At 37.3% G+C, this 26236-nt stretch overlaps 1 protein-coding gene across 1 annotated transcript in view; it reads right to left on the bottom strand.

The window, feature by feature from the left end:
* Positions 1 to 1004: 1004 nt before the first annotated feature.
* Positions 1005 to 26236, bottom strand: part of CDH24 (cadherin 24) — a 118439-nt gene continuing 93207 nt past the window's right edge. The window contains exon 11 of the mRNA XM_053702302.1: positions 1005 to 1895. Within this exon, the coding sequence (XP_053558277.1) occupies positions 1378 to 1895 (518 nt within the window). The 3' untranslated portion in view covers positions 1005 to 1377. The remainder of the gene's footprint in view (positions 1896 to 26236) is intronic.

The raw sequence follows: 26236 nt of genomic DNA, 5'->3' as shown, positions 1-26236 counted from the left end.
TGTGGTCTGCTGGTTATGCAAATACCTATCTGGTGCTGTCTGCTGTTATGACTATGGTCTCACTGTGATGACTCGGCAATCAATCAGATCTCTTTCAGCTGTTCTCCATGAATTTGGGCGTCGTTTAGCATATCAGGTTTAGGGGATGGGGTATATAAGGTAGCACTTTGGAATGTGTTGTATGCCTGTGATGTGTGATTTTTACATCTGATCAAGGCCTCCATGTGAGGCCGAAACGTTATGTTTTGATACATTAAAGGTGATTATTCAAATCTCTTTGTGCTGGCTTAAGTGTTGTGGACAACTGAGGATACACACCGGATCCTAATCCCCAGCCCTTTTTCATATATATATATATATATATATATATATATATATATATATATATATATATATATATATATAAGGCACACATGAGCTAGCAGTGTCTAGCTGTGAAATCTTTCAAAATGCACTGAGATAAGAGGTGGCCTTCAATGGCTTAGAAATCAGTTTATGAGCCTACCTAGGTTTAGCTTTCAACAATGATTAGCAAAAGGACAAAGCAAATTTTATAATAAAAGTAATTTGGATAGTTGTTTAAATAGCATGTCTAACTTGACTGTCCCTTTAACGTAAGTCTGCACCAGAGTGGTAATTATTTTATGCTCCTAAGCTAGACATATCAATGAACCAATAAATGTCCAACTCAGGAGCTGAAGTACATTGCCATTAAAGAGTAGACTTTAACTATGTGTATTTCTTAAAATGCTTTTATGTTCTGATTAGTGATATAGGAAGTAATCATACTTCTGGTTGGCAGTTTTTGTCATGGTTAAGTTGGTTGTACCGGTATTTCAAGTTCTCTGGTTCCCCTCCTCCAGTTGACCTTGATAAAGGCTGTATATATAGCTAAAAAGTTGGGACTTAATTTAAGTAATTATGTTCCTTGGTACAATTATTGTATTATGATACACAAACCTAGAGCTATATATTTCTTTATATAGACACAGTCACATGAATGATTTCTGATGTTTATCAGGTTTTTATTTAGAAAATAAAATGTTTGTTTTCCATAAATGACACAAATGACATCTGCCCATGTTTTTAATACCCGCAGCAAAACACAGCAGTGGGAAGACTGGTATAATTTAATGCAAATCTGAAAATTGTTTTGTATCCTTCAGCCCCTCAAGGACTTGCATACAGAGCACTTTAAATGATTGAGAACACTGCAGATCTCACTCATTGGCATGTAAGGTTTAATAATTGCTCTGCAGCTCTCTGGAGGGGAAGGGGTTAATAATAATTTTGACAATCTCTCTGATAGGGTATTGGTTAAATCCTGCTGTTTTGGTCTCTGGTAGTTAAGGGAATGAAGTCTGCCCTGCAACTAATTTACTCTTTATCTGGGGGGTCTCTTCCTCTCACCCCATAGATTTCTGCCAGTGTTCTGAAATGTGGACCCCATTCCCAGATGTCTTCTCCTCCAGGTTCCTCCTCTCCTGTCCCACCTGAGCTGCCAGTCAGGGAGCTTAGTGATCCGGCTGAAGAACCTGCACCCTCAAACCCATACACTTGGATAGAGTCATATGGGGGTGCCACAGGGTCTCTCTCAGCTTCTAGTAATCGCAAAGCCAGGAACCGTTGAACATCAACAGGGGCAGGTTGGGGAGAATGCTGGGCTGGCATTGGGGGAGCACGAGGGAGTACATCCCGTCTAGGTGGGTGGAAGAAGCCTCCACTAAGGCCAGTCTGAGGGGGTTGCAATGCGGACATATCAAATGCTTGAGTGTCTTGCTCTCCTCCTCCCTCGTCATCATAGGTTATGATATTCTCTCGTACATCTTCATCCTCACATAGAGACAGAGATGAAGGCTTGTGTCTGCGCTGCAAGGAGAAGAGTGAGACCAGGGCTGGAGGAGGAAAAAAGATTCAGATTAGAGAGAGGAAACGCAAGAAATGCAAAAGGAAATAAGTGAGAGATGACTGCAGTATTTATTTTATAAAGTATTACAGAGCTTCAAAGGTATAGCTGGTGGTATTACCTGCAAAACTAAAATATTGACTAAATGATATTGATATTAACAGTGGTTATAAGAGAGTCAAAGACAGTGGTATTGTTTAAATTAACAATAAGATATTAATGCAAATAACAAGAGTAAAATAAAGCAAAAAAAATGGGTATTGGCTGAAGGATTTATATTAGGGATAGTATGGGTTGCATATAATATCAGTGGGAAGGGTATATGTCAGTTGTAGAAACGCGATTAAAAGAAAAATGATGAATAGAGGTCTGAAGAAATTAGATAATTAAAGAAATTATAAAAATTTCTAAATCTTTCAATCCCCTTTAAAAAGCATTGGAGATAATATTGATTTATGAAATCATTAAATCGGCATTAAATATTTTGATCTCTATGATGAATAGAGGTCTGAAGAAATTAGATAATTAAAGAAATTATAAAAATTTCTAAATCTTTCAATCCCCTTTAAAAAGCATTGGAGATAATAATGATTTATGAAATCATTAAATCGGCATTAAATATTTTGATCTTATAATTTAAAATATTTAATTATGTGTATTAAAACAATGCATATACTTTCATTGTTTACTTTGTTCACTTTCCCTCTTATTGATCTCTATTCTCTGTGCTTTACATTTCTGATACTAACAGTGCAGTTTCCTGAAATCACAATCCTAACTCTGCTATCTTCCACACAACCATGTTTTGCTCACTGTAGTAACCCATTTATATCTGTTCCTAATTGAGCCTCCGCAGAGGAGATAAGTAAAGAAACCTGGGTTACAAAAATGGTGGCACCCATGTTGTAATTATTTCTTCCATTTTTAACAACTAGAATAATTTTAAAATGTAAACTTCCATATGCCAGACAACTTTTACTCAATATTTTCTATTTAATGTTTAATATTAAAATATATACTAAAATTCTCGAGACCCCGTCAATAGCTTTCTTCCTCATCTCATCCATGCTGACCAAGTTGGATTTTTACCACTGAGAGAAACTAAGGAAAACACTAAAACTTCTTCATATTATACAATTTGCCAAACATCACTCTTTACCACTGGTATTGTTGTCCACGGATATGGCACAGGCTTTTGATAAGCTACACTGGAGTTTTCTGAAGTTCACTAATTTTCCGATTTGCTTTTGCCCTTTAGAGCATGCCTACTGCTAGGATACGAGTTAACGGTATACTCTCAGATCCTCTGCCGGTGTCAAATGGCACCAGTCAGGGCTGTTCCCTCTCTCTAATTCTGTTTGGCCTCTACATAGAAATCTTAGCCTTCCGCATCTGGGATAACTCTTCCGCATCCGAGGTACCTCTTCTGCATCCGTGGTAGCACCAATATTTTGGGATTGGCTCCACAAACCACAAGCTGGCATTATATGTAGACAATGTGATAATGACTTAACCTTACTCCCTAACTATCTTTCTCTCTCCATGGTGCAGTGAACTTTTATAGTATAGTCCCCTCTCAAATGTTTTGGTGAATTTAAAACAAACTGAGTTATTATCCATAAATCTCCTGCAAACAGACTTCATAACTCTACAGTAAACTTGCACCTTTTAAATTAACACTATGGGGTAGATCTATTAAGCAGCGGATGCTGCAATCTACCTCCGTAGTTTCCAGCTCGCTGAAAACAGACGTTAAGAAGCAGCGGTTGTAAGACCACTGCTTCTTATCTTCACCGCCACCTCTGAGATGGTGGACTGCAATCATCCCAATCAGATATGATCGGGATGATTGACACCCCCTGCTAGCGGCCAACTGATCACAAATGTGCAGGGGACGGCAATGCATAAGCGTTTCACTAGAAATGCTTGTGCAAAATTAAATGCCGACAGCGCATGCTACAGCAGATCATGTCCGTCCGACATTTAATAAATCTAGCCCTATGTCTGCCAAATATTTGGGAATTATGCTATCACAGTTAATTATGAATTATTTTTTTTTACAAACTCCTAAAGAATAACTCCTGGCTTGCAGAATAAATTCTGTAAAATTAAGCTCTTGCTGCAGATATATTTGTATCAAGCTCTTCTTATTCCTCTTCCCAAATCATTTGTTCGAAAATAACAAACCACTGTTAATAAGTATATTTGGAAGGACAACACCCCAGAAATATACTGGATTCAGTGCATTGTGTTATAAAAGCGGAAGGATTGGGAGCTCCAATCTGCATTTATATAGAATTTCAGTTTTCTTAAAAAAACATTTTTGAATGTTGTAATAAAATTTGGTGTCAACTTGAGCATCCCATTGCCTTAACTCCATCACCAGCACTTCTTTTATACACATTTGCATATTATATTTTATTTATTAGGGGGAGGTTTGAGCGCTGGTGCTATTCTGTGTTTTTGTAGTTGTAAATCTAGGGTTATTTAGAAGTGAGAAATATATTTACATAGGACCTTTACTAAGAATGAATGGCATAAAACCTGCTTTGTGGCTAAAAATATTCACACAATATTAATCACTGAGAAAATATTTTAAAATGATATCCATCTGAAACTTTGTTCCAAGTCGTACTTTAAAAATGTATGATAAAAATGATGCTGGGGATACAGGTCTACAGATAAGGCACTGACAATGATTTGATAGGATGGCTAAAAGTATTACCACTGTATGAATCATATGCATCTCTCTGATACTTGGTTCCAATTCGTGCTTGAAAAAATGTATTATAAAAATTAGTTCTGCTAAAAGTTCAATAACACTTAATATTAATACCCCAAAATTAACTAACATAAGGTATTTTTTCCAGAAAGTCAGACAACTGATTCAATGTACATATTTTTATAAATTTTTAAACATCCTGGATATCCTACCTTCATATATACATGTATATGTTATATATATATACATACATATACAGAGTATATATATATATATATATATATATATATATATATATATATATATATACAGAGTATATATATATATATATATATATATATATATATATATATATATGTATATATATATTATTGATACATAGCTTTACAGTAATAAGAATTTGCATCGATTTTGGTACACATCTCTTGGCTCTGAATGGTATAATAGTTTAAATTTATTTTATCTACATATGGAAGTATCTCAATATAAAGATATGAACAGAATGGCATCTCTTATTAAAAGGATATAAACCCATTTTTTTCTTTCATGATTCAGATAGAGCATTTAATTTTAAGTAACTTTCTAATTTACTCTTATTATCAAATTTTCTTTGTTCTCTTGCTATCTTAGTTGAAAAGCAGGAATGTAAGCTTAGGAGCCTGCCTATTTTTTTCTGCACCTGGGTAGCACATGCTGATTGGTGGCTAAATGTAGCTGCCAATTAACAAGGGCTACGAAGGGTGCAAAACCAAAAATGAGCCGACACCTAAGCTTACATTCCTGCTTTTCAAATAAAGATACCAAGAGAACGAAGATTCTAATAGATTGCTAATAGGAGTAAATTAGAAAGTTGTTTAAAATTGCATGCTCTATCTGAATCATGAAAGATAAAAATGTGGGTTTTATATTCCTTTTAACTCATTTTGACATATATAGTTACTTAACAGCCGAGAGCTGGAGTTCCAGAGCTCATCGCATCTGTCTTCATATGGAAACGGAGCATGATTGGTACTCTGGTTTCATATGAAGGCAGATGCCAGATCAATACAGACGGTGACACCAGGGGGCTATTTATCAATGAATGGCGGACATGATACGCTGTAGCTTATCATGTCCGACAGATATCGCTGGATGCCGACAGCATAAGCTGTCGGCATTTATCATTGCACAAGCAGTTCTGGTGAAATGCTTGTGCAATGCCGCTCCCTGCAGATTCAGGGAGTGTTAATCTACCCAATTGTATTTGATCGGGCGGATTGATGTCCACAGCCTCAGAGGCAGCGGACAAGTTAAGGAGCAGTGGTCTTGCATGGAAACAGGGCTATATGACCCCATTCAGGCCATGATAAATTGGCCCCTATGCGTGTCACTGTCTGTAACAATCATCTGCTGGTGCTGGCAGGAGGTGTTTACGGGAATCTGGAAGGTAGGTGGGAGGTCCAGCAGTGGAGGTGGGAGGGATGGGATGGGAGTGGGATGGTCCTACACTACAGAAAAAATAAATAAAGAGACAGAGAGGGATGAGGCACTACACTACACAAAAAGAGTGGGTTGGGGGCTCCCCAACTAATGATCTGGAGGGGGGAAGTGGGGGGAATACTACAGAATAATAATAATTTATATATATATATATATATATATATATATACACCCTGTTCCAAATTATTATGCCAATGATATCTTTCTAATTTACCTAAATAATTAATGTAAACAACAGTCAGCATAATTCTCATGTTATCAACTATTAAGAGTACAATTCAAATTTTATTGAACAAACCCCCTAATGATAACAGTATTTTTTTTCAAAATAAAAAACTTACAATGCACTGTTCCAAATTATTACGCTCAGTAAGTTTCAAAACATTTTATAGGTTGTAAAGAACTGAAAATTGTCATTTGTTGTGATTGCAGCATATTTACTGAAATCAAAAGCTATTTCAATCAAACTTTGAACAACATTTGAACTTTTTAAACATTTTAACAGGTCACGTTACATTTTAACATAGGACCCCTTATTTGATAGCAGCTTCATAAGTCTTGCATCCATTGAACTTGTGAGTTTTTGGACAGTTTCTGCTTGAATTTGTTTGCAAGATGTCAGAATAGCCTCCCAAAGTTGCTGTTTGGATGTAAACTGCCTCCCACCCTTATAGATCTTTTGCTTGAGGATGCTCCAAAGGTTCTCAATAGGATTGAGGTCAGGGGAGAATGGAGGCCACACCATGACTTTCTCTCCTTTTATCCCATAGCAGCCATTGATGCAGAGATATTCTTTGCAGCATGAGATGGTGCATTGTCATGCATGAAGATTATTTTATTACGGAAAGCATAGTTCTTCCTTCTGTACCAGGGAAGAAAGTGGTCAGTCAGGAACTCCACATACTTTGCAGAGGTCATCTTTACACCTTCGGGGGCACTAAAGGGGCTGACCAGCTCTCTTCCCATGATTCTGGCAAAACATGACTCCACCACCGCCTTGCTGACGTCTCAGTCTTGTTGGAACAGGGTGGCCGTCCACCAACCATCCACTACTCCATCCATCTGGACCATCCAGAGTTGCACAGCACTCATCAGTCAACAGGACTGTTTAAAAATTAGTCTTCATGTATTTTTTAGCCCAATGCAGCTATTTCTGCTTGTGAGCATAAGTTAGTGGTGGCCGAATGGAAGGTTTATGCACAGTTGCAAGACTCTGGAGGACTCTACACCTTGATGTCCGTGGGACTCCAGAGGCACCAGCAGCTTCAAATATCTGTTTGCTGCTATGTAATGGTATTTTAGCAGCTGCTCTCTTGATCCGATGCATGGATCGGGCAAAAATCTTCCTCAATGTGCCTTTATCTGCACGAACCCGTCTGTGCTCTGAATCAGCCACAAATCTCTTAATAGTGCGATGATCACACTTAAGATTTTGGGAAATATCTAATGTTTTCATACCTCGTCCAAGGCATTGAACTATTTCACTCTTTTCGGCAGCAGAGAGATCCTTTTTCTTCCCCATATTGCTTGAAAATGGTGCTCTGCTTAATAATTTGGAACACCCTCCTTTAGTACTTTTTCCTTTAATTGGGCTCACCTGGCAATCTAATTATCACAGGTGTCCGAGATTGTTTTCAGTGATCAAAAGAGCCCTGAGACACAATGCCAGCGATGAGTTAAACTGAAAAAAAAAATGTGATCTTTGTGAAACTGAAATAGTATTTGCATAATAATTTGGAACAGGGTGTATATATATATATAAGTGGTTTATACGTACTAGCAGACAGCTGCAGTACCTAAGATGGCGGACACTAGTTAGAGGAGAGATGTTTGGGAGGGATCAGGGAGGTTAGAGGATAAGGGGGGAATCCTACATTGCAGGAAAATATTAAAAAAATTGCCTTAAATCTTCATACTGGCAGACTGTCTGTCAGTACTTAAGATGGTGGCGACCGGTGGGGCAGTGGGGGTGAGGGAGGGAAGAGAGCTGTTTGGGAGGGATCAGGGGGTGGGAAATGCCAGGTGGGAGGGTAATCTCTACACTAAGGAATAATAGCTGTATTTAGCCATATATGTCTGCTATTTCTGAACAAAATGGATCCCAGAGAAGCTTTTACAATCATTTGTGCCATGATTTCCAGAGAAAACAACAAACAGGGCAGAAGATTGTCTAAAATCTTTAGTAGCTTGTAGGCAATATTTTAGAGCACGCACAACATCCAGGTTATGCAAAAGACGTTCCTTATGAGAAGTATTAGGACAAAAAGAAGGAACAACAATTTCCTGATTAATGTTTCGATTCGATACCACCTTAGGGAGAAACCACAATTAAGTACGAAGGATCGCCTTATCTGCATGAAAAAAAGGTACAGAGATTTACACTGCAGAGCTGAAAGCTCAGAAAATCTGCAAGAGGAAGAAATAGCAAGGAGAAACAAAACCTTCCAAGATAACAATTTTATATCAACAACATGCATCGGCTCAAACGGAGCCTGCTGCAAAACTTTAAAAACTAGGTTAAGGCTCCAAGGAGGAGCAACAGGTTTAAACACAAGCCTGATTCTGACCATGGCCTTAACAAAAGCTTGAACATCTGGTAAATCTGCCAGACATTTGTGCAAAAGAATACACAGTGCAGAAATCTGACCCTTCAGAGTACTGACTGACAAACCTTTCTCCAGGCCACCCTGAAGAAAGGATAAAATTCTGGGAATCCTCAACCGGCTCCAGGAGAAACCCTTAGATTCTCACAAAAAAAGGTATTTACGCCATACCTTATGGTAAATCCTTTGAATAACAGGTTTACAAGCCTGAAGCATAGTATCAATGACCGCTTCAGAAAAACCAAGTCTAGAAAGGACTAGGCGTTCAATCTCCAAACAGTCTGCTTCAGAGAATCTAGATTTGTATGGAGGAATGGACCCTAGATTCGCAAACCAGATCCTGGGAGGCCATGCAGGAGCTATGAGAATCACAGACGCTCTCTCCTGTTTGATATGAGCAATGACTTGTGGAAGGAGAGCAAACGGAGGAAACAGGTATGCTAGATCAAAATTCCAATGAACCGCCAGAGCATCTATCAGAGCGGCCTGAGGATCTCTTGACCTTGATTCATAATTTAGAAGCTTGGAATTTTGACGAGACGCCATCAGATCCAACTCCGGAACCCCCCACCTGAGGTTTATCCTTGAGAACACTTCCGGATGGAGAGCCCATTCCCCCGGATGAAAAGTCTGTCTGCTCAGAAAATCTGCCTCCCAATTGTTCACTCCTGGAATGTGGATGGCAGATAGTAGAAAATCGTGACCTTCCACCCACTGCAGAATGCGAGTCACCTCCTTCATGGCCAAGGAACTCAGAGTTCCTCCCTGGTGGTTGATGTAAGCCACTGAAGTGATGTTGTCCAACTGGAATCTGATAAACTGGACTAAAGATAATTGAGGCCAAGCTGTCAAGACATTGAAGATTGCTCTTAACTCCAAGATGTTTATGGGAAGAAAAGACTCGTCCCGAGACCACGAGCCCTGAGATTTTAGAGAACCCCAAACAGCTCCCCAGCCTAACAGACTAGCGTCCATAGTCACAATCATCCAGGAAGGTCTCAGGAAGCAAGTGCCCGAGACAGGTGTTCCTGTGAAATCCACCACAAGAGAGAGCGTCTTGTTAGGGGATCCAGATTTATCCTCTGCGATAAATCTGAATGGTCTCCATTCCATTAAATAAGCATGCAAAGCTACAGAGGTCGTAGCTGGAACTGAGCAAAATGAATGATGTCCATGGAAGCCAACATCAGACCAATCACCTCCATGCATTGAGCCACTGATGGATGAATAGCAGACTGGAGAAAAAGGCAAGAAGCAAGAAGTTTGGATTTTCTGACGTCCATCAGGAAAATCTTCATGGCCAGGGAATCTATGATTGTCCCTAGGAAACACACTCTTGAAGCTGGAACTAAAGAACTCTTTTCCAGATTCACTTTATGAGATTTTGCTAGTTGAAAAGATGACACCTGAACCAAGATGTCATCTAGATAAGGCGCCACAGCAATTCCCTGGGATCTGATCACTGCCAATAGAGCCCCCAGAACCTTTGTGAATATTCTGGGAGCCGTGGCAAGACCAAACGGAATACTTGTCCAGAAAGGCAAACCTTAGAAACTGGTGATGATCCCTGTGAATGGGAACGTGTAAATATGTGTCCTTCAGGTCTATGGTCGTCATGAACTGACCTTCCTGAACCAATGGAAGAATGGTACAAATAGTTTCCATCTTGAAGGACAGAACCCTGAGGAATTTGTTGAGGCACTTTAAGTCTAGGATGGGATCAAATGTTCCCTCCTTTTTGGGAACCACAAATAGATTTGAATAGAATCCTTGACCTTGTTCCTCTAGAGGGACTGGAAAAATAACTCCCAGAGATGATAGGTCCTCTACGCAATTTAAGAAGGCCTCCCTCTTTACTGGTTTGAGGATAGTCTTGACAGGAGAAATCTACCCCTTGGAGGGCAAGACTTGAATCCTATTTTGTAACCCTGGGATAATATGTTTACAGCCCATGGATCTGGGACATCGTATATACAAGCCTGTCGAAAAGAGGAAAGCCTGACCCCACTTGATCCAAAATCGGATTAGGGGAGTACCCTTCATGCTGATTTAGAGTCAGCGGAAGTCTTCTTGTTTTGCTTCCCCTTATTCAAAGGCTGACTGGACCTCCAAGAGGTCTTGGTTTTTTGTAGCTTGGAAGAAGAGGAGGAAGACTTCTGTCCTTTAAAGTTACGAAAGGAGCGAAAATTAGAATTCTGATGACCCTTAGGTCTGTTCTTCTTGTCCTGAGGTAGGAAAGATCCCTACCCACACGTAAATTTCAGAAATGATCTGTGCCAGACCAGGACCAAATAAAGTTTTACCTTTAAAAGGTAAAGACAAAAGCTTGGCTATTGAGGTTACATCAGCCGACCAGGATTTTAACCACAAAGCTCTGTGAGCTAGAATAGTGAAGCTAGACATCTTAGCTCCCAGTCTAATTACCTGCATGTTAGCATCGAAGATGACGGTATTTGCTAGCTTAAGAGCTTTGATCCTGTCTTGGATCTCCTCTATCTTAGTCTCTTCTGATATCAGCATCAACATTCATACAATATCTCCATAGAGCACCATACTAGGCAAACCGGTCTATATTTCCAGACTATCTCTGAGGTTTGATTGTGTGCAGGCGTGCAGTAGTACACTAAAAATGTACTAGATGTAAAGAAAGTGTAAGTCCATGTAAATTCACAACTAGCTCTTGATAAGTACTGAATCTTAGTATATTCAATGCAGGTAACGATATTGTAATAGAGCAACAAGGCAGGTGTGAAAGAACAGAGCATATGAAATAGCAGGTTTTCAAATATTAAAGATCAGTTTCAATTTCAAACTGTATAGAAGGTATCTTGCTTTCACAAAGCTTTATACATTTCTCCCCCACACCGGACAATACCTTGTAGTTTCAGATGAAAGTGTCCACCCGGTCCTACTCACTGCAGGGAGGGGAAGCAGGTAACTAAGACTTTGTTATTTTCCTTGTGGATCCAAGACGCTGTACTCACCTGCTATTCAGCTCAATTGATTGCACGCTGTCAGCAACACTTACACCTCAGAGACATGACTGATCTAGCGTATCCTTTCAAAACAGTGATTACCCAACGCTGGTAAAAAGAGCAAAAAAAAGTCCAATAGGTTGGAAAGGATAACAGGCTGCACTGTAGGTTAGAGGTAAAAAACAAAACTTTTATTGGATATTCGTTAAAAATTCAAAGCACACATCACAGTGGAAACACCCTTGCACACAGGAGCTGCTGCTCTCCGACGTGTTTCCTGCTAAAAAAAGCACTTCATCAGGGATAGCAGCTGATTCCCTGTTCAACCCTTTATACACGTAAATTATTTAACCCCTTCAGTACCTAAACACATTTAAAATACAAGTTGACATATGATGTAAACTAGGTACACCGTAAGCGATAAACAGAGGGGGTATATTATTACCGTATAAAGTGTAACATTTACATGTTCTAAATAAAAACATGAGTATTTAAAAATTTAGAAAAATATATGTACAATTCTAATTGTCTAATAAGGAGAAATTTAGATATTACGTGGGAACCTAACATCACTACAGTGTATTTAAAATACTACTAAAGTTAAATATTTGAGACCAGATTGATGTAAGCTATAGTTCTGGGTATTAATATAAATGTAACTGAAAGTCTATACAGATTGACGGGCATAATTTAAGTAAATATAAAGTAAAAGCTTGTGGTATTCTGAGCTTTGTATTTAAGTAAACAAGTATTTGCACATTGGTTATAAAGGTTAGCTCTAAAATTAGAGCTTGTTGCTCTTTTTTGTAGTAATCAGAAAACAACTTCTATGTAGCCTGATTAAACAATATGAGACATTTAATATATGATGAATTTGTATATTAACTACTGACTTAAGTGTTAATAAATATAAGGAATATTTAATATAATATATATCTTATGTTCAAGATATATATATATAACCGGAGGCCACAGATGAAAAAGAAATACTGACAAGCTCAGAATCTGAATTGGTAGAAACAAATGATTCTTCTTACTTCACGCAATCACACACAGCCTAAAATATTTACAAGTTCAGACATTCCACAGACATACAATGTTTGTTCATATTGGATGTTGCAGGTAATAGGAGATGCCCAATAATTCAGTATGGTAACAAAGACAAGCAGGTAAGAAGTTTAAAGGCTTTAGCATTGTTCGTATACGTTACCACCTTGAGGACCGTGATATTTCTGTTACCGCATTGGAAGATCCGTGTTTGGAGAGGCAGCGTGTGTGAATGCGGCTTACTTCCGGGTAGCGGTGAAAAAGTAGATCCGGCCGTTGAATGATCCAAAGTCGGTAATGAAAAAGTAACGATTTGAGCATAAGAGATTCAAGACGTAGCTAGAGTAAACAAAGTAAACCACCTTGCACAGGATACAAGCAATAGGAGACCTGAGATAAGGAAAGCTACACCAGAGTAGCTAAGACTTCAATAATCAGGCAGTAAATGAGTGTTACAGGTAGTCCTTATATAGGGTGGAGACCAAATAGGAGGGGTTATAGTTAAAGGTATACCACATCTCCCCCCCTTCAAGGAAGCACCCCAGGGGTTTCCAAACTAGGTTTCTCAGGATAGCGGCGATGAAAATTTCGTAGAAGACGGGGAGTGCGAAGATCAGAATGAAGCTGCCAAGAGTTATCCTCCGAACCATAACCTTTCCATTTCACAAGATACTCCAACCTCTTCCTATGAATCCTAGAATCCAATACAGCTTCAACTTCATACTCCTCTCGATCATCAACGAGTATTGGAGGTGGTCGAGACAAGGAGAGAGACTGAGGTGAAGGAAGATATGGCTTTAACAGAGAGACATGAAAAGAGGGGTGAATCTTAAAATCCTGGGGAAGCTCTAATCTCACAGCATTGAGGTTGATTATTTTAGAAATCTTAAAAGGACCCAAATATTGATTTGCTAACTTTTTGCTAGGAACTGACAGTTTGAGATTCTTTGTCGAGAGTAGTACCAAATCTCCAATCTGATAAGCCGGGCTAGCAGTGTGATGGGTATCATATAACCTTTTTTGATAATCTTTAGCTTCCGAAAGATGTTTTTTCAGGATGTTAAGTCTTTCTTGTAGGGTAGTTGCGAAATCCAATGCTGAGGGAGAGTTCACTTGTTGAGAGGACAATGAAATAGTAGTAGGATGATATCCATAAGTAACGAAGAATGGGGATAGTTTAGTAGATGTAGAAGTAGTATTGTTATAACAGAATTCAGCCAAAGGTAAATAGGATGACCAGTCATCCTGCAGATGAGATATATAACAACGAAGATATTGTTCAAGGGTTTGGTTGAGTCGTTCTGTAAGGCCATTTGTCTGAGGGTGAAAAGCAGTCGAGTATCTAGAATCAATTTTGATTAACTTACATAGGGATCTCCAAAAATTAGAGGTAAACTGTGTACCACGATCAGTTATTATAACTTTGGGCAGTCCATGTAAGCGAACTATGTTGTTTAGGAAAACGTGAGCTGTAGTGAAAGCTGTAGGGAGACCTTTTAGGGGAATGTAATGAGCCAGTCTTGTTAAATGATCAATGACAACTAAAATAGTATTGTAATGGTGGGATTCAGGTAACTCGACAATAAAGTCCATTGATATGGTACTCCAGGGTTTGTCAGGAATAGGCAGAGGAGATAAAAGACCTGATGGTCTTTTGTGTGTTAACTTGTTTCTGGCACAGGTATCACAATGTTTTACATAGTTTGTAATATAGGTATCCATGAGTGGCCACCAATAATTTCTCCTGGTTAGGTCTATAGTTTTAGAAATACCTGGATGGCCTGCTAGTGTCCCGTCATGGGTTTGTTTAAGAATAGAAGATCTAATTTGTTTGGGGATATATAGTTTAGAATTATGATAGAAAAGACCAGTCTTGGAATCTTTTTGACAGTCTATTCCATGTGGTGGTTCATGTTTTAATTCTTTTAAGATCTCCTCTTCTAAAGGTGTTAATAAACCTATAATTTTTTCTTTTGGAATGATTTGGTAAATTTGATTATGAGTGTCTTGTTCATGTAATCTAGAGAGGGCATCGGCTTTGGTATTTAAATGTCCTGGTCTGTAGGTTAAGAGAAAATCGAAACGATCAAAAAATATAGACCATCTTGCTTGTCTTGCAGACAAGGTCTTACTTGTTTTTAGAAATTCAAGATTTTTATGGTCAGTATAAATCTTAAAAGGTAGCTTAGAACCTTCTAATAAATGTCTCCAATGATCTAGAGCACGTTTTATAGCTAGAAGTTCTTTATCTCCTATGCTATAGTTTTTCTCAGCACTAGTTAACATTTTTGAATAGAAAGCAATAGGATGAATCTCAGTGTTGTTCTTATCTTGTTGTGATAAAACTGCACCGATACCTGAGTCGGATGCATCTACTTCAAGGATAAATTCTGAATCAAAATCTGGCATAACTAGAATGGGAGCTGTAGTAAAATTTTCTTTCAATTTCTTAAAGGCAAGACTAGCGGATTCGGTCCACTTAAATCTTTGTTTTTCACTAGTGAGTGTTGTTAATGGTTTAACGATTGAAGAGAAATTTTTTATAAACTTCCTATAAAAATTCGCAAAACCAATGAATCGTTGTACAGATTTTGTGGAAGTAGGAGTAGGCCAATTTAGAATTGCTGATACCTTCTCCGGATCCATTTGAATTTTGTTGGGACTGATGATGTAACCCAAGAATTTTATTTCTGTGACATGAAAGGAACATTTTTCCAGTTTAGCATATAGTTTGTGTTCTTTTAAACGAGTTAATACCCAGCGTACATGTTTTTCATGCTCATGAGGTGTTCTAGAATAAATTAATATGTCGTCAAGGTATATTATGACACAAACGTCTATCAGGTCACGAAAGATCTCATTTATAAAAAACTGAAAAGTTGCCGGAGCATTACTCAGACCAAAAGGCATTACATTATATTGGAAAAGGCCATATCTGGTCCTGAATGCCGTTTTCCATTCGTGACCTTCTTTAATTCTAATCAAATTATAAGCTCCCTTTAAATCTAATTTGGTGTAAATAGTTGCACCAGTTAGACGTTCCAAAAGTTCAGGTATTAAAGGTAACGGGTATCTGTTTTTTATTGTGATGTTATTTAATGCTCTATAATCAATAATAGGTCTTATGGTACCATCCTTGTTTCTTACTAGAAACATACCTGCAGCTGCAGGGGATGTGGAGTGTGAAATAAATCCCTTACGTAAATTTTCGTCTAAGTAGTTTCTTATATACTGGAGTTCCTCTTGAGAGAGGGGATAGATCTTACCATGAGGGATTTTGGAACCAGGTATTATATCGATAGGACAGTCAAACTCCCTATGAGGTGGAAGGTTTTCTGCCTCTTTTAAATTAAATACATCTGCCAAATCCTGATAACACGAGGGTAAACCAATATCAAGTGACGCTATGGTTTGATGTGGATAACAAGTTTGGGAACAAAAAGCAGAATCTAATGTTACCTTATTTGAAACCCAATTTATGTGAGGGTTGTGTTTCTTCAACCAAGGATAGCCTAGGATGAGAGTATGCTGATGTATGGTTATGAGATCAAAAGATAAATATTCAGTGTGTCCCTGCAATGATGTTACAAGCAGGGGAATAGTATGATGTGTAATAGGTCCTTGTTCTATTAATGAACCATCTATCAGCTTAATAGATACAGGATTTTGTTTACAAATAGTAGGAATTTGATTTTTATTTACATAAGTGGAATCAATGTAATTTCCGGATGCTCCTGAATCAATTAATGCCTTGGTTTGGATATTTTTCTGGTCCCACTGTAAAGAAATAGACAAAGTCATGTGTGTATCATTAGCTATGCTGAAAATAAAGTCACTGGTTTTTTTCTTACCATTCTTTTGTTTTTTCAACAAAGGACAAGTAGATACTACATGTTCTTTTTGAGCACAATATAAACAGAGATTTTCCAACCTCCTTCTAATTTTTTCCTCTGGTGGCAGAGGTCCTCTAAGTACACCAATCTCCATAGGGGTAGCACTGCCATGAGTTTTGTCATGACTTGTTGTGACTTGGTAAGGTCTTCTATATGAGGTATCATTAGAGGCCTTTTCTGCCCTCCTTTCTCTCAAACGACGATCTAAAGATGTACTTAATTTAATAAGACCATCAAGGGTATCTGGGATCTCAAGACGTGAAAGTTCATCTTTGAGTGTTTCAGATACACCTAAACGATATTGATTTTTCAAACTGATTTCATTCCACTGAGAGTCCTCTGCCCACATCTGAAACTCAGTGGTATAATCCTCCACATTTCTCTTACCTTGTTTTAAAGACCTCAATCTCATTTCAGCATTTATTTGAGAATTTGAGTCTTGATATAGACTAGTTAAAGCAAAAAAAAAATCTTGTAATGAATCCAGGATATTGTTATTGTTTTCAAAAAACCTATTAGCCCAAGTCCTGGGTTCACCTTGTAGGAAAGATATTGTGGTACAAACTTTAATCCGCTCAGTATGATAAGTCTTAGGTCTTATAGAAAATAACAAATTACAGGCATTCTTAAATTCCCTGAACTCAGAACGTTTCCCTGAAAAAGGTTGTGGATAATTAATATGAGGTTCAGGTGGGTCATGAGGCTTTTGTGTAACAAAATCTTTAACTATAGTTTTCAGTGCAGCATTTTCAGTCTGTACTTCTGTCACAGCTCTTGCTAAATAATCAAGTTTAAGGTAAACATTATTAAACTCCTTTTTTATTTCATTAGGATCCATAATGTTTAATTAATTCAAAATTCGGTTTTTTGGGCCTGATTATTATGTGGTATTCTGAGCTTTGTATTTAAGTAAACAAGTATTTGCACATTGGTTATAAAGGTTAGCTCTAAAATTAGAGCTTGTTGCTCTTTTTTGTAGTAATCAGAAAACAACTTCTATGTAGCCTGATTAAACAATATGAGACATTTAATATATGATGAATTTGTATATTAACTACTGACTTAAGTGTTAATAAATATAAGGAATATTTAATATAATATATATCTTATGTTCAAGATATATATATATAACCGGAGGCCACAGATGAAAAAGAAATACTGACAAGCTCAGAATCTGAATTGGTAGAAACAAATGATTCTTCTTACTTCACGCAATCACACACAGCCTAAAATATTTACAAGTTCAGACATTCCACAGACATACAATGTTTGTTCATATTGGATGTTGCAGGTAATAGGAGATGCCCAATAATTCAGTATGGTAACAAAGACAAGCAGGTAAGAAGTTTAAAGGCTTTAGCATTGTTCGTATACGTTACCACCTTGAGGACCGTGATATTTCTGTTACCGCATTGGAAGATCCGTGTTTGGAGAGGCAGCGTGTGTGAATGCGGCTTACTTCCGGGTAGCGGTGAAAAAGTAGATCCGGCCGTTGAATGATCCAAAGTCGGTAATGAAAAAGTAACGATTTGAGCATAAGAGATTCAAGACGTAGCTAGAGTAAACAAAGTAAACCACCTTGCACAGGATACAAGCAATAGGAGACCTGAGATAAGGAAAGCTACACCAGAGTAGCTAAGACTTCAATAATCAGGCAGTAAATGAGTGTTACAGGTAGTCCTTATATAGGGTGGAGACCAAATAGGAGGGGTTATAGTTAAAGGTATACCACAAAGCTCTAATAAACCATATAAATACAATAATAGCGGCAATACAGAATTTTTACAAATTATAATACCAGATTATTAACATTAATCAAGGTAAACTGACCTAGAATTAAGCATGTCTAGAAAGTGTACCAAAAAACCATATATATATATATATATATATATATATATATATATATATATGGTTAGCCCTCAAAGAGAAGTAAGCAATATCACATTCTTAACATTCGTATGTATATATATATATATATATAATCACTTTTAACGATGTTCCGATCACGATACAAATGTAAAAATATATATAGAAAAAGTGACCCTTGACAGACAGATTGTCATTAAAGTTATGTAATTAAACCTAAATACCAGTATATAATTTTAGGTCCCAAATTTTATTCATTCCTTTTCGGATAGCCTGTCTCAAGTTTAAAGATCCAAAAAGCCTCTTTTCTATTAAGCTTAGCAAGTCTATCTCCCCCTGTAGTTCGTTTTGGAATTCTATCTATTATCTGGAATTGGAAGAGGGATAATATTTGATCAACCATTGTTTTGGTATATGATTGGCCTGCTGGATGTCTTGCAAAGTGTTTGGCCACCGGAGTTTTAGGCTCCAATGCTTCCAATGATAATAAGTGTTCGCGTATGCGATCTTTTATAGGTCTTATGGTTCTCCCTGTATATTGGCAGCCACACAGTTTGCAAGAGATCAAGTAGACCACATAGTCTGACTGGCAAGTAAAATGTTGATAAATTCTAAACTCACCTTTAGTAATGTGGGACATGAAAATCTCCCCTGGTTTGACATATTGACAGGACTTACAGGGTCGAACTCTGCATTTAAACGTCCCTCTCCTAGTTCTAAGCTAGCTTTCTGTCCTGGTAGTAGGATGAGTAACCGGTTCGGAGAAATTTCTATTTACATACTGGCCTAATGTCTTAGCACTTCTTGAGACAAATCTAACACCATTGCTCGATATGTTTGTTAATGTAGGTTCTTTTTCCAAAATTGGTAAATACCTCTTAACTAGATTACATATTTTGTTAAACTGTTTATTATACTGTGTGGAGAAAACAATACTCCCATCTGAGCTCTTAGTTTTAGTTTTAGCTTTATCTTGAAGTAGATTATCTCTATCCATAGATCTAACATTCTCTTGAGTAGTTTGTAAAAGATTCTTATTATAGCCTCTCTTTACAAGACGTGTTTTGAGGAGATCTGCATGCTTATCATAATCCTTAATGTTACTACAGTTCCTACGTAGCCTCAAAAACTGGCCTTTTGGAATGGCCATCTTTAGATGTTTGGGATGATTAGATTCTGCTCTCAGAATGGTATTTCCGGCAATTTCCTTCCTAAATGCCTCCATTGCTACTGTCTGATCCTTTCCTTCCACTTTAATCATTAGATCTAGAAAGCTAGTACTTTCTTTATTCCAGCTATAGGTAAATTTTAAATTCATACTATTGTTGTTTAATGATTTAACAAACTCTTCAATTTGTGAAACATCCCCCTGCCAAATTATCAACACATCATCGATGAATCTAGTGTAGAATTTTATGTTGCCCTTAAAGCTATTAAGGTCTCCAAATATTTTAAACAATTCAAAGTAGCTAAGATATATATTAGCATATGAGGGGGCGAATTTCGCCCCCATGGCTGTACCTCTATGCTGTAAATACATCTTGCCCTCAAAAACAAAATAATTGTGGGTCAGTAGAAAATTAACCACATCAACCAGATAGCTAATAAAGACAACATCAAAATTTGTATAAAACTTCAAGGTTTCTTCTAAAGCTAATAAAGCCCTTGACTGTGGGGGATGCAAGAATATAACGAAACTACATCTATTGTAAGAAAAAGACATGAGTCATCCAATTTAAAGCCCTCAAGTTTTCTAAGAAGTTGTTTTGTATCACGTAAGTAACCTGGCATATTAGTAACAATGGGCTTTTTCTATATATATTTTTACATTTGTATCGTGATCGGAACATCGATAAAAGTGATTATATATATCAGGGATGTCCAAACTTTGCTCTCCAGAGGTTTTGGAACTACATTTCCCATGATGCTCAGCTAGATAAAATGCTGGCTGAGCATCATCGGAAATGTAGTTCCAAAACCTCTGGAGAGCAAAGTTTGGACACCCCTGATATATATACATACGAATGTTAAGAATGTGATATTGCTTACTTCTCTTTGAGGGCTAACCATATATATATATATTTTTTTGGTACACTTTCTACACATGCTTAAGTTTAGGTCAGTTTACCTTGATTAATGTTAATAATCTGATGGGTATTATAATTTGTAAAAAAATCTGTATTGCCGCTATTATTGTATTTATATGGTTTATTAGGGCTTTTACTTTATATTTACTTAAATTATGCCCGTCAATCTGTATAGACATAGTGAGAAAAGGCACTTTCAGTTACATTTATATTAATACCCAGAACTATAGCTTACATAAATCTGGTCTCAAATATGTAACTTTAGTAGTATTTTAAATACACTGTAGTGATGTTAGGTTCCCACGTAATATCTAAATTTCTCCTTATTAGACAATTAGAATTGTACATATGTTTTTTCAAAATTTTTAAATACTCATGTTTTTATTTAGAACATGTAAATGTTACACTTTATACGGTAATAATATACCCCCTCTGTTTATCGCTTACGGTGTACCTAGTATACATCATATGTCAACTTGTATTTTAAATGTGTTTAGGTACTGAAGGGGTTAAATGATTTACGTGTATAAAGGGTTGAACAGGGAATCAGCTGCTATCCCTGATGAAGTGCTTTTTTTTTTTAGCAGGAAACGCGTCAGAGAGATGTGATGTGTGCTTTTAAATTTTAACCAATATCCAATAAAGTTTTGTTTTTTACCTCTAACCTACAGTGCAGCCTGTTATCCTTTCCAACCTATTGGACTTTTTTTTTTTTTTCTTCTGATATCAGACCAGACAAAGCATTGCACCAATAAGATGCTGCTCCCGCAACCGTAGTAATACTTGCCGCAGGTTGCCACTGTAATCCTTGATGGATGCACATCTATTTTAAGTAAGCCTCTAGCTACTTATCCATGGGATCCTTAAAGGAACAACTATCCTCTATAGAAATGGCAGTTCTTTTAGCTGGAGTAGAGATAGCTCCTTCTACTTTAGGCACATTGCTCCATAAGTCAGGAATGGAGTCCGCAACAGAAAACATCTTTTTAAAAACAGGGGAAGGGGAAAAAGAAACCCCTGGCTTATCCCATTCCTGAGCTATAATTTCAGACATCTTGTCTGGGACAGGAAAACATCCACAGGAGAGGGAGAATCATAAACTTTATTAAATTTAGTAGACTTTTTAGGATTGACAGCAACTGAAGGTTCAGAGTCATCTAAAGTAGCTAAAACCTCCTTGAGTAGTAACTGGAGATGTTCAAGCTTAAATCTAAAATTAACTTCTTCAGATTCTGAAGAAATTTCCCCCATCATGTCAGAGTCTGAAGTATCCTCCTCCTCAGAAATTTGGGAAAGGTTAACCAACACAGATTTAGAGGGGTCAGAAACCTTACCAGCAGAAATATTTTTAGATTTCCTCTTATGCTTACCCGCAGTAGGGAAAGCAGATAAAGCTGCAGATACCGCAGAAGTTATTTGTGCAGCAAAATCTCCTGGCAAATAAACACCCCCAGGAGGTTAAGAGGAACTGTAGGGCACTGTATGTGAAACCACTAAAGCTTGGGACGTTTGAGAAGAAAGCTGTGGCATATCCTGAACAGCATTATCCTGAGAGACAATTGGCTCAAAAGGGAGTAATTGATCTTTAAAATTTAGAGTCTTAGCTAAACACGAGGAACAAAATTGCATAGGCAAAACAATTTGGGCCTCTAAACATAATAATAAACATTTATCCAGAGAAACAGACTGTTGGTCAGTGTCCATAGCTGAAATGGTCCCCAATTACACATGGAAGAGCGGAGGTCACGTGATCGGACTTAGAAAAGAAACTGCACCACTGAAAAACCATGCGTTTCTGTCTGACCAGATAAAACACTAATGACAGAGCTTAAAACACCTCCTATTGTAGTCTCAGTCCTCTGCACTATATAGGTCCGAATCTCAAAAAATAAATTTCTCACACTCCATAGTAACATCATGCTAAAGAGCCTAATTAATTCTTCAGCCAGTCTCTCTAATAAAAAAGGGGAAAATTAAACCCCTTAACATTTAATTTAATCAGTGCCTGCCAGACTGCCCAACTTTTAACCCTTAAAGGTCATAACATGTCCCATATGACGATCCACTAGAGGAATTAACCTCCAAAGTGCTATCCTTCCGTACCTAGAAGGCAAATGCACTTACCTGTGGATCCAGCTGCAGGGCAGGAACAGCTTCTTAGATGTGATAGACACTCGACTCTCTATCAGGGACCTTCAGAAAAAGACAAAGCAGAGTAACCATCCATGGCTTTCTATGAAGGGGTAGCAATAATGTTAGAAATAAAGCAAAGACCACCTTGCCGCATTCTAACTGCTAAAAGCTACCATTACTCTTACTAAAGAGACAGCATTACCCCTAATCCTTGCTTGCAGGGAAAAGTACCCATAAAAGGAATAAATATCTTCAGACACCATCTTCACACATCCTCCATTGACAAAAGCAAAGAGAATGACTGGGAATTATGTGTAAGGGAAGTTACACTTCACAGCTTTGCTGGGTGCTCTTTGCCTCCTCCTGCTGGCCAGGAGTGGAATATCCCACTAATAATTGGGATGACGTTGTGGACTCTCCATGCCATAGGAAAGAAATATAGTTTTGACAGGTAAATAAAAAAAACAAGGCTTTATTTCTGTTTGGAGCGAAAGAAAAAATACAAAAATTCTCCGGTAAGTTCTTCTTGGAAAGTCCCGGTAGTAAAGGGGTTAATATCTGGTCAAACTGGTGTTTGTTCTACAGAACCTGAGGTTAATGATAATTAATGGGACAGTCTACTCCAAAAATGTTATTGTTAAAAAAAAATCCCTTTATTACCCATTCCCTTTTGTGATTACCTTGTATCTAATCTGATTTCTGCAGACAGCCCCCTTATGTCAGGGGCAAGCTATTTAGTTTTCATCCATTAAATTGCATTTTAGCCAATTAGTCCACGGGAGTGAGCACAATGTTATCTAAATGGCACACATAAACTAGTAGTGTCTTGTGAAAAGCTAAAAAATGCATGTGATAAGAGGTTGTCTGTAGTGGCTTAGAAACAGACAGAAATTTAGAGGTTTAAATGTTATAAAGTATATTAATGTAACAATGTAGGTTGAGCAAAGCTGGAGAATGGACAGTAAAGGTGTTAGTTTTTAAAAATACAAATTTTGGTGCATACTCTCCCTTTAATGGTACTGTGATGTAGAATTATGGGCTCCACCACTATCAGTGTGAGTTCCCATGCTAAGTACATCACATGTGCTTTGGCTGGGTGTTTTGAGTTTGCACTCTTTCCAAAATGCCCATCAACCACACAAAATCACTATTCCAATCAGTAAGAAAACATATATTTGGCTGCATGTCAGGTTTTTGCCTAATACAATTTGTCAACTTGAATCTATTAACCTTTGCTTGTTCCTATTGGCATTTTTGGCTTTTGTTATGCACATGCTCAGTTCTCCTGTTAAGAAACCAAATTGTTTTTTGTTTAATAAAAAGTTAAAAATAAAGTTTGCAGCACACTATGAAATTAGTACAGATTTAAATCCAATCATCTTTATGTTCATATTTGATTGCAATTAAGTGCTCAGAGATGTAAATATGTTAATTATAATAAACATTTAAAGGACACTAAAGTCAGATTCAGATAGAGCATGTAAAATCCAATTTACTTCTATTATGAAATTATGCAAAGTCTCTTTTTATATGCACACCTTTTGAGACACTAGCTCCTACTGAACACACACACACACACACATATATATATATATATATATACAGACCAGTATATATATACATACTGTATACTCTGTGTGTGTGTCTATACATATATATACTGTATATATATATATATATATATATATATATATATATATAGATAGATAGATAGATAGATAGGCTCATTGCTGTCACATGATACAGGGGGAGGGAAATGTTAGGAAATTTCTCAGAAAAAAATCTACTACTAATTTGAAATGCAAAGTACACGCAATTGCATTGTCTTATGCATTTGCTGATTATGCAATTCTTCTATATTTAATAGACCTTTAAAATATTAATTAAAATGTTAATTAAACATATCTGAAATTAGTAACTGGACAAGTCATGTAATTCAATATTGGCTCTGAGATAAAACCTGACACCTTATGCAGTCATCATTAATACTGAATTAAAGGACCATTAACTACAATAAAATTGCCTAAGTATCAAGTGCATAATACAAAGACAAAGCAGAAACACTTACTCTGAATTTAAAAAATCTGTAAAAAAAATTCTGACAAATTTACTTTTTTTCTCCATTTGCCCCCCCCCCTGTATCATGTGACATATGCTGTAAACTTGTTCACATGCTCAGTAGGAGCTGGTATCTCAAAAAGTGTGAATTTTAAAAGACTGCAAAAATTGATCATGGAAGAAAATTGGAAAGTCTCATAAATCTACAGTATATTCTCTATCTGAATCATGAACTTTTAATTTTGACTTTAGTGTCTCTTTAACTGCAGTATTTTATTTCTGATCTTTCCACAAATTTGTTGCTGCTTTGAAGGCCTCCAAAAATCTTTTTGAAAACGTACTTGAAAAGGATGTGCTATACATGTTTCTTATCATTTTTTTATGCACTTCCAAAACATAGAAGCAAAACTCCCTTGCACACTGTACAATTATTTATGTAGCAGACACATTTTTTTTATTGAATTGTCAGTTTTTAGCTTTGGAATAATAAAAAAGAGAAATAGTAAATTGTCTGATAATTTGGAATAAGAGACTAAGAGGCCTATTTATGACAGTGTGGATCAGGTCCGACAGACATCGCTGAATGCGGAGATCAATATACTCTCCATATTCAGCATTGCACCAGCAGCTCACAAGAGCTGCTGCTGCAACGCCGCCCCCTAAAGACTCCAGCAGGGAGGTGTCAATCAATCCGATCGTACTCGATCGGGTTGAATTCCGGCGATTCCTGTCTGCCTCATCAGAGCAGGTGGACAGGGTTATGGAGCAGCAGTATTTAAACCGCTGCTCCATAACTTGTGTTTCTGGCGAGTCTGAAGACTCGCCAGAACACGGGCCCTCAAGCTCCGACGGGGCTTGATAGATAGGCCCCAATGGCCTAGATTATGAGTGGAGCGTGAAAATGCGCTTTTGCGAGCACGATATTTGCACTCCACTCGTGATACCAGCACACCCAAATGTGGGCTGGTATTACTAGTTAAGCACAATGTGAACGCGACCTCACGTTTGCATTGCATGGAAGTTTTGCGCTCACGAGAGCACGCTTCCTTAGGCTCAAATAGGAGCTTCGTTCAAATGCCAATAGACAAGGCATAGACCCTATCGCAGCGAAGGGGGTAAGTTGCGCAGAGTTGGACAGCATATTTAAAATATATATGTATATGAATATATATATATACATATATTTATTTGTTTATAAGTGTATATACACATATTAACACATAAATATATATGTATATAAGCATATAAATATATATTTACAGTTTCAACACAGTTCCCATATGTAACAAAATGAACACTACACTTTATTTTGGAGGAAATTGGGGGGCATTTATTTCATTAACCAGAGGTCTGACCTCTGGTTAATGAACTTGAGCTCAAAGTAATGGCTGGTTATTTAACGTGCGCCTGTATATGGGCAAATTTGCCCTTTACGGGCGCACGTTAAATTAGCACTCTACTCGTAAT

Source organism: Bombina bombina, chromosome 2 (assembly GCF_027579735.1).
Source record: "Bombina bombina isolate aBomBom1 chromosome 2, aBomBom1.pri, whole genome shotgun sequence".
NCBI lineage: Eukaryota > Metazoa > Chordata > Amphibia > Anura > Bombinatoridae > Bombina > Bombina bombina.
This window is presented reverse-complemented; position numbering and strand designations above follow the sequence as displayed.